Raw genomic sequence first — 18,781 nt, forward strand, 5'->3', positions numbered from 1 at the left:
TGCACATGGGACTGGTGTAGTAGGTTAAGCAGACCCTGGCAGTGCCAGCACCCCACATGGGCACTGGTTCAAGACCTGGCTGCTTCATTTCCAATATAGCACCCTAGTAATTCACCTGGGAAAGCAGAGGATGATGGCCCAAGTGTTTGGGCCCCTGAAATCAAGTGTGAGAACCAGAAGAAGCTCCTAGCTCCTGGGTTCACCTAGCCCAGCCCAAGTCATTGTGGCCATTTGAGGAGTGAACCAATGGATGGAAGACCTCTCTGTGTCTCTCCTTCTCTCTGTAAATCTGCCTTTCAAGTAAATAAAATGCATTAAAAAAAACCCTATACAATGTAGTATTTGGTGATTCCCTCATACAAGGAAAGCTCAGATAAATTGTAGAGGAATCCTCCTGGCTTGATGCAATTCAGAAGGAGGATTGCTTCTGTCACCCTATGCTAGACATCAATGAGAGTTATTAATGGGAAGATGAATGGACACATCAGACTGCTTCCTCACATGGCACCTTTTCTTAAAGACATCACTGCTGCATTACCAGATTATGTCTCTCATGTGAAATATGTCTCTCCTAAAAATTTTAAAGAACTTGCCAGAAACTTATTGCAGAGCAGGGAATGATGTGCCAAGGACAGTGAGTTAGCCTGAGTAGTCCAGCAATCCTGTTCTTGGCTGTTTTCAAGTTCGTATTAATGTACACACAACATAGTTGCTGAGAAAGTGTCTTACAGTTGTTTCCTGGGTGTGAAGCAGCTCTTCTCAGCAGAAACACATCACTGCTTGTCCACTCGCAAGCACTGTGATAGGGAGTACATGGGAGAAAAGGTCAAAACACACTGGGTTTGAGAGGAAGAATGCTGTCACCCTAGCAACCTCTATCCAGGATTCCCTTTCTATTCTTACTTCCTAGGTAACCTTACTATGCTAAGTGAGTTTCACAGATTAGTAATCTGGTGACAACAGGACTCTAACAGAATCTATGAATCACTCAGTTAATCAAGTGAAAACTTCATTACACTGAAAGTTAGTCTATAGCAATAGTTTTCAGGGCCACATTTCTCGTTTTTTAAAAGATGTTTATTTATTTATTTGAGAGGTAGAATTACAGATAGTGAGATGGATAGACAGACAGAAAGGTCTTCCTTCTGCTGGTTCACTCCCCAGTTGGTCAAAATGGCCAGAAGAGCTGCACTGATCTAAAGCCAGGAGCCAGGAGCTTCTTCTGGGTCTCCCACATGGGTGCAGAGGCCCAAGCACTTGGGCCATCTTCTACTGCCTTCCCAGGCCATAGCAGAGAGCTGGATCAGAGGAGCAGCTGGGTCTCGAACTGGTGCCCATATGGGATGCTGGCACCACAGGCAGAGGATTAAACTACTAAGTCACAGTGCCAGCCCAAAGCCACATCTTTTACCGTACTGTGTGGGCATCTCTGTGGGGGAGAGGGGCACATTTTCTCTTTTCTTCCTTACCCGTCTTCACATCAACACCTTGTACAAAGTCTTCCACAGACCAGTCATTTTGCAAATCTATCACTAATATCCTCCCATGTTGAAAATATCATGGTGTTAAACACAGAACCCAGAATAAGAAAAGTAACTTGAAGCTGGTGTTGTGGCTGAGCGGGTAAAACCATATGGGTGCTGGTTCCAGACCTGGCTGCTCCACTTCTGATCCAGCTCTCTGCTATGGCCTGGGAAAGCAGTAGAAGATGGCCCAAGTGCTTGGTCCCCTGTACCTGTGTGGGAGACCTGGAAGAAGGTCCTGGCTTTTGGCTTCAGATCCATGCAGTTCTCGCCATTGTGACCATCTGGGGAGTGAACCAGCAGATGGGAGCTCTCTCTCTCTCTCTCTCTCTGTGTGTGTGTGTGTCTTTGCCTCTCTGTAACTCTGCCTTTCAAATAAATAAATAAATAATTTTTTTTTAAAAAGTAACTGGCCGGCACCGTGGCTCACTTGCTTAATCCTCTGCCTGCAGCGCCGGTATCCCATATGCACACCGGATTCTGTCCCATTTGCTCCTCTTCCAGTCCAGTTCTCTACTGTGGCCCAAGTGCTTGGGCCCCTGCACCTACGTGGAAGACCAGGAGGAAGCACCTGGCTCCCGCTTCAGATCAGCACAGCGCGCCAGCCATAGTGGCCATTTAGGGGTGAACCACCAGAAGGAAGACCTTCCTCTCTAACTCTGCGTGTCAAATTAAAAAAAAAAATGTAACTGGCCCCCTTAATTAAAACCGTATGGACTGTAAGATAATCAGCTTGGTGGAGCATTGAGTGACTGTAAAGAACTAGAGAAGAAAAATTGATACTTTTCTGTATTTATGTTTTTGTAGCTCTCCACTATGAAAATGCAGATTGAAGTAGCTCATTATTAACTCACACGGTAGACTTGCATTAATTTCAGCTCACTTCTCACTTTGCAAAGGGATTAGCAGCAGGTAATAAAAGTTGACATCCCTAATAACATGAGAAGAAAGAAGGGTTGAAGACAGAAATCGAAACGCAGGAAAATAAATCAGCTAGGTTTCCATGGCCTCAAGCTCCAGATTGAAAAAGAGTCTGTTAATTAAACACGGAGCAGCGATCAATCCACAAAGCTACTGCACAAGCTTCACGTGCTGCTGGGAAAGTCAGCCAAACACACAGCGCCCCAGCTGAAAATGTGTCCGCGGGGTCCAGCATGGGGGCCAGGAGCCAGAGCCTACTCTGATCTTCCATCTCCACCTCTCCACTGCCTCAGGCTCTGGCTGAGGGCCACCGAGCCCCGCCCAGCGGGAACTACCAGGGGATATAGCCGGAGGCCAGCCACAAGGCATTCTCTGATCCACCCAAAGTGAGAACTGGGCTTATTTAAATTTAGGGAATGGGACTCCTTCCTTCAGCGTGCTCTCAACTGCCCTGCTGGTGCTGTTCCTCACCCAGTGTACTTTAAGGAGAATTTGAGTAAGGCAGCCCGTGGGACTGGCCGAGCATCAGGAGACTGGGAAGTGGCGGTGGGAGACACAACACCTGGTTCCCAGACTTGACTCTGCCAGAGAAGCTCCCAGCATCACTGAGAAGCAAGTGATCGAGGTCTGGGAGCCGCCACCCGCCATCGCACCCTCCCCTCTCCCACACACACATCTGTGCCCCTCCTGTTCTCCATACTTGCTGTGGAAAATCTCGGGAGCACATCCCCTTCCTTCAGGACACACAGGGAGCAAAGCGGAGAGTGTGGGACAGGAGAAGTCGCTGGAACTTGGGGCCCACGGTGGCAGATGCAGAGGCACAGAAGCAGCGGGCGGCAGGTCTGGGGTGTGTGCTCCCGAACCGCCTGCAATTGCACTTGCACAGCAAGTCTCCCCAGTGAATGTGGGAGAAGGAGCAGCGCGGCCTCTCAGGGACCTCTCTGATAGTAAATGAACTTCTGTTCCCAGCCCTGAGCCACAGGGAAAGGCACGCATGCGCACGTTCTCCCACATGCACACGCACAGGCGTTCAGAGCACGGAAAACGTTGGAGCACCAGGTGACTCTGGGAAATGGAGTCCAGGCCAGGGCATTCCTAGATAGACTTACTGGCCCTCTCCTAGGGCTTCAGTGCGGGGTGGGTGGAGACAGGCTGGGAACCAGAGAGCGTTTGCTTTTGTTTCCATCCCTCCTTCCCTTCCTTCCCACCCCAGATCTCAAGGGTCAGCTGCTGTTCTTCCTTTCTTGAACAAAATCTTAAGAAGTGACAGCCACTGCTGCTGAGTCCCAAATCCCGGTTCCCTCACACACGCTGTTTCCCTCAGGAAAATCCCCTGCTGCTTTATTCCTGGACAGCTTCTCTCAAGTAACCCATGACAAGGATTTCAATGTAACTCTCAGCACAGGTGTACACGGCACAGTTTAACATCTAGATTTGAGAATACAATTTTTACTTGTGTCTTTTATTTGTGGTTCTTTTCAAAGCATTTTACACCACCCTCTAATTCACCAAGTACAAAAAAAAAAAAAAAAAAAAGACAACTGGATACAGGACTAACATTGCCAAGTATCTTCTAGGGTCCAGATTAACAGAGTAAATGCCTTACTTTGTATCAATTATACCTTGGGTTAATTCTGGAGACCATATTTTCAATTTACAAAGAGAAAGCTGAGGTGGAAAGAGATTAGAATTGAATTTGCCCATGGAAGTATGGTAAAAAAAAAAAAAAAAGTCTAGGTTAAAGGCCAACCAACATGAAATATTGGTTTAAGAAGTCTTTCGGGACCAACACTGTGGCATAGTGGGCTAAGCCTCCGCCTTCAGCACCGACATTCTATACGGGGGCTAGTTCAAGTCCCTGCTGCTCTGCTTCCAATACAGCTTTCTACTCTAGCCTGGGAAAGCAGTAGAAGATGGCCCAAATGCCTGGGACCCTGCATCCACATCAGAGACCCAGAATTTCCTGGCTCCTGGCTTTGGATTAGCTTAACTATGGGTATTGCAGCCATTTGGGGAGTGAACCAGTGCATGGAAGACTTCTATCTCTCTCTCTCTCTTTCTCTCTCTTTCTCTGCCTCTGCCTTTCTGTAACTCTGCCTTTCAAATAAAACAATCTTCTTTAAAAAAAGAAATATTTCTTTTATCTGCAGGCTCAGTTTCTAAAACCCCAGATTTCTCATCTCTAAAATAAAAAGTGAGGGAGAGGAAGAGTATCTACAATCCTAATCTTCATTGTAGAGAAACACAGTGTGTTGAAAGAACTACCAGCCACATGATTTTCCTAGTTATTGGAATAAGAGAACCTGAGCAATCAGAAAAATGGATGAAATAAGAGGCTTTACACAAAGGTAAGAAAAACAAAAAGCAGAGAGGTCAATTAAAAAGTATATCAAAGGTAATTTAGTAGGACCTGAACCAAGGTATGGTGGTAGTGGGAATGAAGAAGAGGCAACAGATTACAGGGAGATCCAAAAGGCAGAAACAGCATGATTTCAATGGTAGATGAAGGCAGGAGGGAACTCATGTGTAAATCTTCAATTTGGATTTTATTATTTAAAGGACAAGGAGTTCTCAGTACATTCATGTTCATCAGTAATAAAAGGCTACCTCCAACTGACATAAACTTCCCCTAAATCCAAGACACAATCTCATGGGTAGCTACTATCTATAAGCCTTATGTTGATCATCAAGCCAAATATTTTTAACTGCTACAATCTACAATGGTCCTCATTATGATGCAGTTACTTAGAAACTAGAAGACATAATCCATTTCTCTAAATAAAAAAGTAAAATTCAGGGGCTGGCGCTGTGGCACAGCAGGTTAACACCCAGGCCTGAAGTGCCGGCATCACATATGGGCCCCTGTTCAAGACCTGGATGCTCCACTTTCAATCCAGCTCTCTGCTATGGCCTGGGAAAGTAGTAGAGGATACTTGGTCCCCTACACCCACATGGGAGACCTGGAGGAAGCTCCTGGCTGATGGCTTTGAATCAGCACACTTCTGGCCATTGTGGCCAATTGGAGAGTGAACCATCAGATAGAAGACCTCTCTCTCTCTCTCTCTGCCTCCCCTCTCTCTGTGTAACTCTGATTTTCAAATAAGTAAGTAAATAAATATTTTTTAAAAAGAGTAGTAATGGTCAATATTTATAAAAAGGCTGACGCCGTGGCTCAATAGGCTAATCCTCCACCTTGTGGCACTGGCACACCGGGTTCTAGTCCCGGTCGGAGTGCCAGATTCTGTCCTGGTTGCCCCTCTTCCAGGCCAGCTCTCTGCTGTGGCCAGGGAGTGCAGTGGAGAATGGCCCAAGTCCTTGGACCCTGCACCCATGGGAGACCAGGAGAAGCACCTGGCTCCTGCCTTCAGATCAGCGTGGTGCAATGGCTGCAGTGCGCCGGCCACAGAGGCCATGGGAGGGTTTAACCAATGGTAAAAGGAAGACCTTTCTCTCTGTCTCTCTCTCTCACTGTCCACTCTGCTTGTCAAAAAAAAAAAATTATATAAAAAAAGTTAAGTTAAAAAACCCACAAAATCATATATTTCAAAGCTAAATTTGGAATACCTCGCTAATTCACAATTTATAGATTCATCAACCTTAGGTAACTAAAGCACAATTAAGCAGGAAAGAAGTAAAAAAAAATTCCTTGGGGAGGGGGCAGCACTATGGCATAGTGGGTAAAGCTGCCACCTGCAGTGTGGCATCCCATATGGGCATCAGTTCAAGTCCTGGCTGCTCCACTTCTGATCCAGCTCTCTGCTATGGCCTGGGAAAGCAGTAGAAGATGGCCCAAGGCCTTGGGCCCCTGCACCCATGTGGGAGACCTGAAGAGGCTCCTGGCTCCTGGCTTCAGATTGACACAGCTCTGACCATTGCAGCCAACTGGGAATGAACCAACGGATGGAGGACCTTTCCCTCTCTTTCTTCCTCTCCTTCTCTCTCTGTGTAACTATTTCAAATAAATAAGTAAATCTTTAAAAAACAATTTCCTGGAATAGCCAAAATGCACATTATAAAGTCTAAGTAAGGTGTCTAGCCGCTGGCTCACCATCATGACTCACAAAAACTCACTGTCCTGGCTACTCTGATATGAGTGGATGGACACAAAGCAGAAAAGAAAGCAATAGGTTTGAGCAGTGAATAAATGGAAAGGGCTCCAACAACAATGCTGCAGAGCTCTGTGGCTCCTAACTGAATGGGATATGCAGGCAGGCATCTCCTTAATTTCTGCCATGCTCTCAGTTGTCATAGGACCATGGAACTGAGCACAAGAATCAGAGCTTTCAAGTCCAACATCCACAATTCACTTAGTGATAGTGGAGCTCTGTAGCTTCGCTTCATGAGTACAACTAAACCTCCACACTTGATATGTCCTCCTGTTAGGATCCACTGGAACTGGAGAGTGTATGGGGTCAGAGGGAGTAGAGGAGCATGGTGTGTGGGTCTCATGGTGGTGGTAGCTGTGCAGAGGGAGGGGTGGAGGAGGAGAAGAGCAAGAGCCCCTAGCACTGTGGGAATGAGGAGCAGAGGAGGAAGGGAGACAGGGGTGACTTGTCTGCATTATGCCTGGTACTCTCCTGGGTATGATTGATGCAATACGAATAATGTGAATATCATGATTACCCTAAAGGTGATTTCAGTCCTGGTGGGCAAATGACAAGGACATAGATAATTAAAAACAATGTGACAAAAGTTGTGGGTGCAGAATACAATCACCTACATCATTTGTGGATGCCATGCCCATCAGGCAGGAACCACCAGGTTAAGGTCAGATCTCAGGGCTGGCATTGTGGTGTAGAGGGTAAAGCTACCCCCATCAGTGCCAGCATCCCATATGGGCACTGGTTCAATTCCCAGCTGCTCCACTTCTGATCCAGAACTCTGAGGTGGACTGGGAAAGCAGATGGCACAAGCCCTTGGGCCCCTGCACCCTCATGGGAAGACCTGGAGGAATCTCCTGGCTCCTGGGTTCTGAGCAGTGCAGCTCCAGCTATTGCAGCCACCAACTGTGAAGTGAACCAGTGTATGGAAGACCTCCTCTCTCTGCCTCTCCTTCTATCTCTGTGTAACTCTGACTTTCAAATAAATAAATAAATCTTTTTTTAAAAAAGAGTCAGATCTCAGAGGTAGCAGAGCCCAGAAATGACACCATTGTATGAAATGAAAATAGGCAGATGTAGGTAGAAGCTTGGTAACTAAAGCTGGGATCAGCACATGGATCTTGACTGGCAGGCTGTCAAACCAATCATCAACTTGGACTAGGCTGGGATCTCCCAACTTGTATCCTAGTGCCCATGTCTTGGCAGAGAGGCATAACCAAGAAAGAGAAAATCATCTCTGGCCTTGGCTGAGGGGACTGTGGGAGCTCCCCACATTTGAAGCCAGAATCTTTTTAACCCTGAGATTTCCTCTTTCATAGGAAGGCTCATTCCTGACCTTGTCTTCTTAGCATAAACCTTTCAAGCCACCAGACCTCCCATAGCCCCACATCACCGGGCACATGTGAATGTGAATGGCTGAATGAAGAGAATCTTGAGGTATCATGTAAATGGAAGACTCATGAATCTATTCTCACCTTATGGGTGTACTTGGAGGTGAGAAAACTGAGGCAGGGGACTTTGGTCATGTTCAACCATAGAGTCCTCCTTACAAAGCAAAAAAAAAAAAAAAAAAAAAAAAAAACACAGAAAATCCTGTTCACACTTCAGAAGTGCCCAGCCAACCACCCCTGAGTACATGCTCCTGGAACAATGACAAATCCCCTAAGACCAGAGTTGGGCAGGCACTCTCTTGACAGTGTAGAAAACATTTGGGGAGGAAAGGCCCTGCCCCTCTAGAACCCATTGATTAAAGGATCCAGCAGAAGACTCAGAGGCTTGCCACATCACACATCTGCCCACAGAGTAGGATGGTCACAGATGTGCTGTGAGCTGTGGCCTCGTGGTACTGGCTGCAGCTGTTGACACATCAGGGATGACTGGTGGCAGTGGTTTGAGCTAATCCTGCCTCTGTCTGGCCAGCATTGCAGTATGCATGGAGCAAGTCTGCTCCTGGAGTGCCTGATGAGGCCAAGGGATATGTGTAGACCTACAGTCAGAGGAAGTATGAAGCACTGGCCTCAAGGTTGGAAAGTTGCCATAGCAACAATATTTTCAGAAGGTGATGTGGCAGGGGTAGCCCTGCAAGGCAGGGTGGACTCCTGACTACATGCCCATCCCCTTATGCTCCTCTGAACTTAGATGAGCCTCAATTGAGTACAACAAGCTGGGTGGGTGATGTTGAGAGACCACCAGATGAGATTCTGGTTAATGTATGCAGGCTGTGGGTCATAATGACAACTTAATGTGCAATGTTGGGTGCTGTCTCATGTGTTCACTCACATGCCTGATATGAATGAGGGTCAGACAGAGGGAGAGTGGGCAATGGGATTTTCTTTTCTTTTTCTTTTTTTTTCTTTTTTTTTTTTTTTTTTTTTTTGACAGGCAAAGTGGACAGTGAGAGAGAGACAAAGAGAAAGGTCTTCCTTTTGCTGTTGATTCACCCCGCAATGGCTGCCGTGGCCAGCGTGCTGCAGCCGGCACACCACGCTGATCCGATGGCAGGAGCCAGGTGCTGCTCCTGGTCTCCCATGGGGTGCAGGACCCAAGCACTTGGGCCATATTCCACTGCAAACCCTGGCCACAGCAGAGAGCCGGCCTGGAAGAGGAGCAACCGTGACAGAATCCGGTGCCCGGACCAGGACTAGAATCCGGTGTGCCAGTGCCACAAGGTGGAGGATTAGCCTAGTGACCCGCAGCGCTGGCCGTGCCATGGGATTTTCAAGAAGAACTTATGAGCAAGTGAAGCAGGCTGATTTCTTGCCTGGGGCTACTAGAGAAGAAGAAAGGTTTGCAGGCTAGAAAATGAGCAAAGAGACAGGAAACACAGCATCTCCTTTGCCCCTTCCCCAAGATGCACACCCAAGGTTAGTAATTGCCTTCCTCTTAAATCTGAATTGGTGCCAGTAATGATGTTGGAACTTGTGAATAAAGGGCCTAATGTGGCTAATATTCTGCTTATCTTTCCTACACATGGCCCAACAAATGATATTTGCTTAAAACAAATATAGGCATGCACATAGCTTGAGACTTGACTGAGAGTTCTTGCAAAATGTAAGTACTCCTTGCTGACTTGAAAGATGCTAAATGTGTGGCTCCATATTGGGATTGGGAGTTCTGTCATTAGAGCTGGATTTTGCCATTGGTGGTGCACATCATTTTCTCAACTAGGTCTCTGACAACTCCTATGGCATTCACCCTTGCTAGACATTTCCTCAGGTTCCCAGCTGAAAGGCAGCCAAACATGAATCCCATTATCTAAAGACTGACATCTGTGGTCTCTGCGTGAGACCCTCAGCTGTCCGGCTGGAAGAGCAACAGCATCTCTCCACAAGAAACACTGGAGACAGGCCTGATGAGCCTGTCTGTTTTTTAGCAATCAGGCTCAGAATTTATAGGGGAAGAGGGGAAGAAAAAACCTTGGGTGGCAACAGCAAGTCTATAGAGCAGAAGGGGCAACATGCCAAAAGGCCTCCAACTAATTGACTTCTAGGTCACTTAGCACACATAGGCCCCTGGGCTCCTTTGTGCAACCAGCCCATGTCTGGGAGTTGCTTATCAGCTCTCTGTTTATGAACCACAAAAGCATAGCCACAAGGCTTCCAACAGGAAGAGGGGATGGAGGAAATGGGCCTGGAGCTCCTGCCACTTGCCAGCAGCCAGGCTGTGGGGTCCCTCCTGGGAGGCATAGCACACCATGCCCTCTCAACCTCCTGCATGGGCAGGGCAGGCAGTCCCATGGGATCACCCATAGAAATCTATCTGAACTGCAAAAGATTGTGATTGGCTAAATTTTATTATAGAATTTATATCAGAAATTTCCCACCAAAGTCTGCTTTATTCTGACTTTGTCATACACAGTGATGGAGAAAGGACAAAAATCCTTATGTCCATGTTGATCTCTCACCTACACAACAAGCAGTCCCCTGTTTCTCTGACTTGCTAATACAGCCTCTCCCCCCCACCCCGCCTTGACCAGCCATGCCCTGCCTCAACTTTTAGACACAACACTATGTGAAAACTCTGCTATCAGCCTGAGATCTCCCCCACTCCTCCCAAGCTGTCTCCCTCTATCTCAGTGCTCAGCCTCAGAGCCCAGCCTCAGCCCAAACCCCTCCCAGCTCACACTGTGACCTCAAAGGACCTTTAAATCTAGCCCAAGCTCTTCTCTATCTCAGCAGCCCTGCTTTAGCTCAGACCTCCAAGCTCCTTCCCACCACTTTGTGCTATATAAAGCACCAGTCTGTAAGACAGAGGGTTCTCTCTTTGCTGTGTTTGCTGGGAACTCTCTGCCATGCATTCACCTTGGAGGGAATCAACATTCTGAATAAACCTGGTCTGCCTGTGGCTCCATGCTCTGTCTCCTCTTTCTTGGCACACAGCTTGTCTTGTTTTGTGGACTTGTGCATGGAGATTTAAGATTACTACCCCAATCCCCGACCATTTGAAAGCTAATTTATAAACATGGACTTGGCATATTGCTCCATTAATGTGTGTCTGTGATCTTCGAAGTTCTTTTGGCTGCTTTTATTGGGAGGTGACTGTCAGGAAATAAACTGCTAGGAAGAGATTGATGAGATTTCCTTTGAATTCTGTGGTGCTTCACTGAAACTTGGAACACTTTGGTGATCTAAGATGAAAAGCTCATTAACAATTCTTGCTCAAAGATGCTAAAAATAATCAGCAATCTAGATCATAGACCTTGGATAAATGTTCTCTCCAACTTGAAATTTCTTTTCTTTTCTTTTTAATTTGACAGGTAGAGTTATAGACAGTGTGAGAGAGAGAGAGACAGAGAGAAAGGTGTTCCTTCTGTTGGTTCACTCCCCAAATGGCTGCAATGGCCAGAGCTGCACCAATCTGCAGCCAGGAGCCAGGTGCTTCTTCCTGGTCTCCCATGCAGGTTCAGGGGCCCAACCACTTAGGTCATCCTCCACTGCCCTCCTGGGCCACAGCAGAGCTGGACTGGAAGGGGAGCAGCTGGGACTAGAACCTGGTGCCCATAGGGGATGCCAGCACTGCAGACAGAGGATTAACCAAGTGAGCCACGGCCCTGGCCCATCCAACTTGAAATTTCTAGAGAAGACTTCACTTAAATGTTTTCAGCATTGATGTTTTCAGAAAGGAAATACAAAGAGCTACCCTTTTCCTTTGACTTAGCTGAACTTAGTTGTGGGAAGGAAGGGGAATGTGGAACCCAGTGACTGGTGATGTCTGGAGACCTAAACTCCTAATGGATACTCCCATGATTTCCTACAGCTTTTAAATCTGAGTGAAATCAGGTGAGAAACTCTAGTGTGCAAGCAAAGCACTCTGACAATCAATATGTGGTCCACAGTAGAGACTAGGGTACCTGAGGAGTCAAATAGTCATTTTTCAGCATGGTAACTGCCTTGGAGCCATGAGCTTCAGCCCCCTGGATGTAAGAAATTCCCAATTTTTGGTCCCCCAAATCCAGAGAGGATTTGGTACAGCTCATGACAAGAGAAGTTTTGACCAAACATGTGAAGCCCTTTTTGCATTCTTGATAGGATTTCTCAGGATCAAGGTTCTAAGCATTTTGACCTTGAGATTTCTAGCTGGACCCTTGGATATGTCAAAGGATAATTTTGTATTTTCTAAAAACATTTGAAATCAGTTTAGCAGAAAATATTCTTAAATACAGATCTTAGGCTACTTTAGACACTAATTTCCAGAATGCTGCGGCAAAGAAAAAAACTAAAAATCCCATTAAACTGCTAGTAGAGGGGCCAGTGCTGTGGCACAGTGGGTTAAAGCCCTGGCTTGACACTCCAGCATTCCGTATGGGCACCAGTTTGAGTCCTGGGAGCTCCACTGTTGATCCAGCTCCCTATTCATGTTCCTGAGAAAGCAACAGAGGATGGCTCAGGTCCTCGGGCCTCTACATCCACATGGGAGACCCAGAAGAAGCTCCTGGATCCTAGCTTCAGATTAGCTCAGCTCCAACTGTTTCAGCCACTTGGGGAGTGAACCAGCAAATGCAAGTGCTCTCTCTCTCTCTGTGTGTCTCTGTCTCTCTCTGTAACTGTCTTTCAAATACATAGAATTAGTTACATGAGATTGAATTAATCATATTTATGGATTTCTATGCTTTTATTTAAATGTTTTTGGTTCTGCATTTCAGTGTTTCATCTAGATTCAGGAAGATTTCTACAATTTCTATTGGTTACTATACTTTAGTATAGTTTTATAAATAGGTGGAAATGTTTACCTTTCTACCTACTTAATTCCTCTAAAATGCAAAACTTTTTTGATTTCTTGTGGCAACGTTATTGTATGAGCCCAGTAAGAATCCATTACCAGGGCCGGCACTGTGGCATAGCAAGCAAAGTCGCTACCTGCAGTGCTGGCATCCCATATGGGCAATGATTCAGGTCCCGACTGCTCCACTTCTGATCTGGCTCTCTGCTATGGCCTGGGAAAGCAATGGAAGATGGCTCAAGCCCTTGGGCCCCTGCACCAGTGTGGGAGAACCAGAAGAAGCTCCTGGCTTCAGATCAGCTCAGCTCTGGCCATTGTGGCCATTTGGAAGAGTGAACAAGCAGATGGAGGACATCTTTCTCTCCCTCTTGCCTCTGCCTCTTTGTAATTCTGGCTTTCAAGTAAAAATGAATAAATTTTAAAAAAGAAGAATCTATTATCATCATACCACAATATCCTTGAAAACGTTAGCATATACAAAAATTATGCACAGAATATCTGGCATCATGAACTCCTACCCTTGCAATTAGTGAATAGAGTTTTCACTTCTTAGTGAACCCCAAAACTTGAAAATACCAGATATTGCTGTTAAAAAAGAAAATATAAGCCTGTCTTGGATTCAATTTTTAACTTTCAGAAGTTTTGGATCAGACATTATACATATTTAATGTAAGTAGTTAGCACACTGTAATACTCCTTCTTTCAGATCACAACTCTGTTCATTGTTTTTGTTTTATTTCATAGATTTAGTTTTTCATTTATTTGAAAGGCAGAATTACAGACAAAGAGGGAGAGACAGAGAAAGAGAGGTCTTCCATCCATGGTATACTCCACAAGTGGTTGCAATATATGGAATGGGGCAAGGCTGAAGCCAGGAATCAGGAACTTCATCTGAGTCTTCCCCATGGGTGACAGGGGTCCAAGCACTTATGTCATCTTCTACTGCTTTCCCAGGTCCATTAGCATGGAGCCAAATAAGAAGTGACTCAAATTGGCACTCGTATGGGATGTAGGCATCAAAGATGGCAGCTGAACCACTGGGCCACAATACCAGCCCATGTTCATGGGCCTGAAAACTTTCACTGAGGTTAATAAGCATTTCCTGTGTACTTATATGATGTTAATTATGGTATTCTGGTATTCGCTTGTAACCTTGTTCATTGTTTTAACATATAACTTCTGTATAGCTTATATGCATAGATGTAACTCAATTTGTTATCATCTTGTTGGTTTTGTTAAACACTTTTATTTTGAACTTTGGGCCTATTGAATGGCATACTTCTGCAGAAGTACAATTCCCAGCAAAATAATCCTGGCTAGGTACTTCAGGGCAACGTCTTCTGTATACAGAACAGATAGATCTAAGTTTAGCAATGGACTACAGATAAAGTTAGCCTGATGACCACTCCTAAATCTTCCTTGTTAATCAAATGTGACTAAAAACATATTTACACTGACTTCTTCTCATCAAATGTTTCTATCTTGACATGGGTCTGCATGAAAAACCAGGTCAAATACAACTTTGCAACAAGAGACAGATGGAACATGATTGATCAGCTGTGATTTCAGAACTAGATCTTGATCACATGGAAGAAACAAAAGTCAAGATGTAGTGAGTCACTGGTGTGAACTCTAAAGCAAATTAGATAAAGCAAAGAAGTTATAAAGATTTTTAATGAATGATGGATAGTAACTGGCACAAAAAGACTCTGCTAGAACTACAATCTCTAGAGTGCCCTCCCATTTTGAAAAAGAGAGGAGAACTAGATATGATACTTAATATTCTCACACCTAATGCTACATCTATATGCTATTTAAAATGATTGTCATTCTATGAGTCTGCTGTGTGGACTGCTTCCGAACTCAACATGTCTTAAAATGCAATGTCTGGCCTCATTCTAAGTCTTTTTTATTTTTGCTAAATATTTATTTATTTATTTGAAAGATAGCCTTACAAAGAGAGAGAGGGAGAGACAGAGAGATCTTCCATCTGCTGGTTCACTCCCCAAATTGCTGCAACAGCCAGAGACGGGCCCACCCAAGTCAAGAGCCAAGAGCTTCTCCAGGTCTCCCAAGTGGTTGTAGGAACTGAGGACTTGGGCCATCCTCTGCTCATTTCCCAGGTGCATTATCAAAGATGGATCAGAAGTGGAGCATCTGGGACTCAAACCCATGTCCATATTATGCTGCCAAGACAGGCAGTGGCTTTATCCTCTACACTAAAGTGGAAGCCCCATGCACACAAAGTCTTAATCAATGACTCTTCCTGGTTTTAAACTGAAAGTTTTCAGGCAGAAAAATCACTAATTTCTCTGGTTTCATTTGAGGTACAGAAATACTAGCATGTTGCTTTTATTACTGCTGTAGAATGGTGATGCACCTGCAAGATAAAGCTATGCAGAAACTGGCTGTGTAAACCTTCTATTTATGCAGAAGATCACTACAGCTAAACCCAGAACTTGGGAGTTTTTTCTTAAAGAAACACCTACAGCAGCTGCTGTTGTGGTGTAACAGGTAAAATTGCCAACTATGACTCCAGCATACTGATTTTAGTCTTGGCTGCTGCACTTCCAATCCAGCACTTTGCTAATGGCCTTTCAAAAGCAGTGGAAGATGTCCCAAGTACTTGTGCCCCAGCTGCCCAGGCAGGAGACCATGAAGAAGCTCCTGACTCCTGGATTTGGCATGATTAAGCCCTGGCTGATGCCACCATCTGGGGAAGTGAAACAGCAGGTGGAAGATCTCTCCCTCTCTCTCTCCCTGTTAATTAATAAGTAAGCAAATAAAGAAATTAAAGAAATGCCTACAACCTCCTCTCTTTTCATCCTTAAAATACCCTCACATGACCCCATAAATTTCATGAAGCACTCCAGGCTCTCAATGTTATCTGGATAATTTCTCTTCAAATGCAAAAAGAATTGGTTGACTTTTCCAAACACTTTGTATTGAAGAGACTACTTATTTTTCTTCATCTGTTCTAGACACCTTAAAAGTCAATTGACTGGCCACCTCCACAGCTCAATAGACTAATGCTCTGCCTGCGGCACCAGCACACCGGGTTCTAGTCCCAGTCGGGGTGCTGGATTCTGTCCCGGTTGCTCCTCTTCCAGTCCAGCTCTCTGCTGTGTCCCGGGAAGGCAGTGAAGGATGGCCCAAGTGCTTGGGCCCTGCATCCACATGGGAGACCAGGAGAAGCACCTGGCTTCAGATCAACGTGGTGCGCTGGCCGCAGCGGCCATTCGAGTGTGAACCAATAGAAGGAAGACCTTTCTCTCTGTCCACTCTGCCTGTCCAAAAAAAAAAAAAAAAGTCATTTGACTATAGGTTAATGACTTGTTCTCTATTCTGCCCCATTGCTTAATGTATCTGCTTTAGTGCTAGTGATATGCTATTTTGATTACTATAGCTTTGTAAAATAAAGTATTGTGACCATTCCAGCTTTCTTCTTTTACTTCAATATTGACTTGACTATTCATTATCCTTCACAGTTCTGTACAATTCTGGGGACTTTAAAATATTTTGTTAAAGAGGGGCTGGTTGGCACTGTGGTTTAGTGGGTAAAACCACCACCTGCAGTACCAGCATCCCATAAGCGTGCCAGTTCAAGTACCGACTACTCCACTTATGATTCAGCTCTCTGCTGTGGTCTAGGATAGCAATGGAAGATGGCCCAAGTCCTTGGAGACCTGGAAGAAATCCTGTTTCTTGGCTTTGGATCAGCACCCTGCCACAGCCTTTGTGGCCATCTGTGGAGTGAACCAGTGGATGGAACAATTGATTCTCTGTCTCTGTCTCTCCGCAATTCTTTCACATAAATAAATCTTTTAAAAAGTTTTGTTAAAGTATAGCATTGAAACTTCGCAATTGCACTGAGTCTGTATATTGATTTGGATAGTAAGAATATCCTAATACTATTCTAACTTATGAACTTGAGTAATGTTTCAATTATTTCTGTTGTATTCAATTTCTTCATCAACATTATAAAATATTCAGCATTCAGGTAATTATCTTCCTAGATTAAATTCATTCCTATATATTTATTTTTTCTGCTAGAATTTGTTTTTCAAAAAATTGGTTCTTAGGTTATATAAATTCTCTTAATTTTGTATTCTATAACAGCTGCAAAGAAAAAAGCATCTGGCAAAACAAACCCAGATTCATTATTTAAAAATTTCAAGAGAGAGGGCCAGGGGCTGATGCTGTGGTGCAGCAGACTATCGCCCTGGCCTAAAGCGCCAGCATCCCATATGGGTGCCAGTTCTAGAACCAGCTGCTCCTATTCCAATCCAGCTCTCTGTTGATGGCCTGGGAAAGCAGTAGAAGATGGCCCAAGTCCTTGGGCCCCTGCACCCAAGTGAGGACCTGGAAGAAGCTCCTGGCTCCTGGCTTTGGATCAGTGAAGCTCCAACTGTTGTGGTCATCTGGGGAGTGAACCATTGGATGGAAGACCTCTCTCTCTCTCTCTCTCTCTCTCTCTCTCTTTCTCTCTCTCACAATCTGGGGAGTGAACCACTGGATGGAAGACCTCTTTCTCTCTTTCTCTCTTTCTCTCTCTCTCTCTCCCTCTTTCTCTCTCTCTCTCTCTCTGCCTCTCTTCTCTCTGTGTAACTCTATTAAATAAATAAATCTTTAAAAAAGAGAGAGAGACAGGGCCAGTGTTGCAGTACAGATGGTTAGGCCACTGTCTACAGCATCAGCATCCCACATGGTCACTGATTCAAGTCCCAGCTGCTCCACTTCTGATCCAGGTCTCTGCTACTGTGCCAGGAAAAGCAGCAGTGGATGGCCCAACTGCTTGCACCTATGTTGGAGACTTGGATGAAGCTCCTGGCTCCTGGCTTTGACCTGGCCCAGCCCTGCCATCAGTTGGGCATTCATTTGGGGAGTTGAACTAGTGAATGGAAGATCTCTGCCTCTGCTCTCTCTTTGTAACTCTGAAATACTTTGTATTTGTACTTTGTAACTTTGAAATACTAAATAAATCTTTTAAAAAAAGAAATGCATCTCAATAAAATAAAGGCCATAAATGACAAGCTCACAGCTAACACCACAGTCAACAGTGAAAATTTGAAAACTTTTCCTCTTAGGCAGACATCGTGGAATACTGGGTAAAGTCACCATCTAATGCCAACCTCTCATATGGCATTGTTTGTGTCCCAGATACTCCACTTCTGATGAAGCTCCCTTTTAATGACCAGGAAATGTCAAAAGAAGATTCTCCAAATGCTTGGGCCCTTGTAACCCATGTGAGCCCCAAAAGAAGCCCCTGTCTTTCGGCTGGCCCAAGGCTGGCCATTGCAGCCGTCAGGAATGAACCAGAGCATGGAAGATTTCTCTCTGTCTCTCCTGACTCCTTGAAAATATAAACATTTCCAGGGCCAGCGCTTGGTGCAGTGGATTAAGCCCTGGCCTGAAGTGTCAGAATCCCATATGGGTACTGGTTCTAGTCCAGCTGTTTCTCTTCTGATCCAACTCTCTGCTGTGGCCTGAGAATGCAGTAGAAGACGGCCCAAGTCTTTGGGCCCCTGCACCCATGTGGGAGACCTGGAGGAAGCTCCTGGCTCCTGGCCTCTGATGGCATAGCTCTAGCTGTTACAGCCATCTGGGGAGTGAACCAGCAGATGGAAGACCCCTCTATCTCTCTCTGCCTTTCCTCTTTCTGTGTAACTCTAACTTTGAAATAAATAAATAAATCTTAAAAAAAGAAAAGAAAAACATTTCCTATAACAACAAAGAATACAAGGATGTCTACTCTTATCACCTCAATTGTGTATAGGACTGAAACATCTAGTGGGAGCAATTAGTGAGAAAAAGAAACAAAACTGGACCTTAGCTATTTAGAAAACCCTAATGATTCCATGAGAGGCTATTCATTATCCTGAATTATGCAGCATGTCAAGCCATTGTTTGTGCTGCCAGCATTCCCTATCAGAGCACCAGCTCTAATCCCAGCTACTTTGCTTCTGATCCAGTTTCTTGCTAATATGCCTGGGAAAGCAGCAGAGGATGGTCCAAGCC

General features: G+C 45.1%; 1 protein-coding gene across 7 annotated transcripts in view; it reads right to left on the bottom strand.

The window, feature by feature from the left end:
* LOC138850456 (uncharacterized) overlaps positions 1–18,781 on the bottom strand; it is a 157,369-nt gene that overhangs the window by 39,546 nt on the left and 99,042 nt on the right. The window contains exons 1-3 of one of the 7 annotated variants that reach the window (XM_089336791.1): positions 3,145–3,915; positions 2,378–2,454; positions 730–797 (exon numbers count right to left, since the gene is read on the bottom strand). The exons of 3 other annotated variants lie outside the window; for them this stretch is intronic. Coding sequence is in view for 2 of the 4 variants with exons in the window: in XM_070077112.2 (XP_069933213.1) it covers positions 3,145–3,171 (27 nt within the window). In the remaining 2 variants the exon portion in view is untranslated. Of the gene's footprint in view, positions 1–729; positions 798–2,377; positions 2,455–3,144; positions 3,916–18,781 lie in introns of those variants that run through there. 3 more of the 7 variants (XM_089336789.1, XM_089336790.1, XM_070077112.2) reach the window with 3 other exon arrangements.

This window comes from Oryctolagus cuniculus, chromosome 7 (genome assembly GCF_051225735.1).
Source record: "Oryctolagus cuniculus isolate XC-2025 breed Fujian yellow rabbit chromosome 7, ASM5122573v1, whole genome shotgun sequence".
Lineage (NCBI taxonomy): Eukaryota > Metazoa > Chordata > Mammalia > Lagomorpha > Leporidae > Oryctolagus > Oryctolagus cuniculus.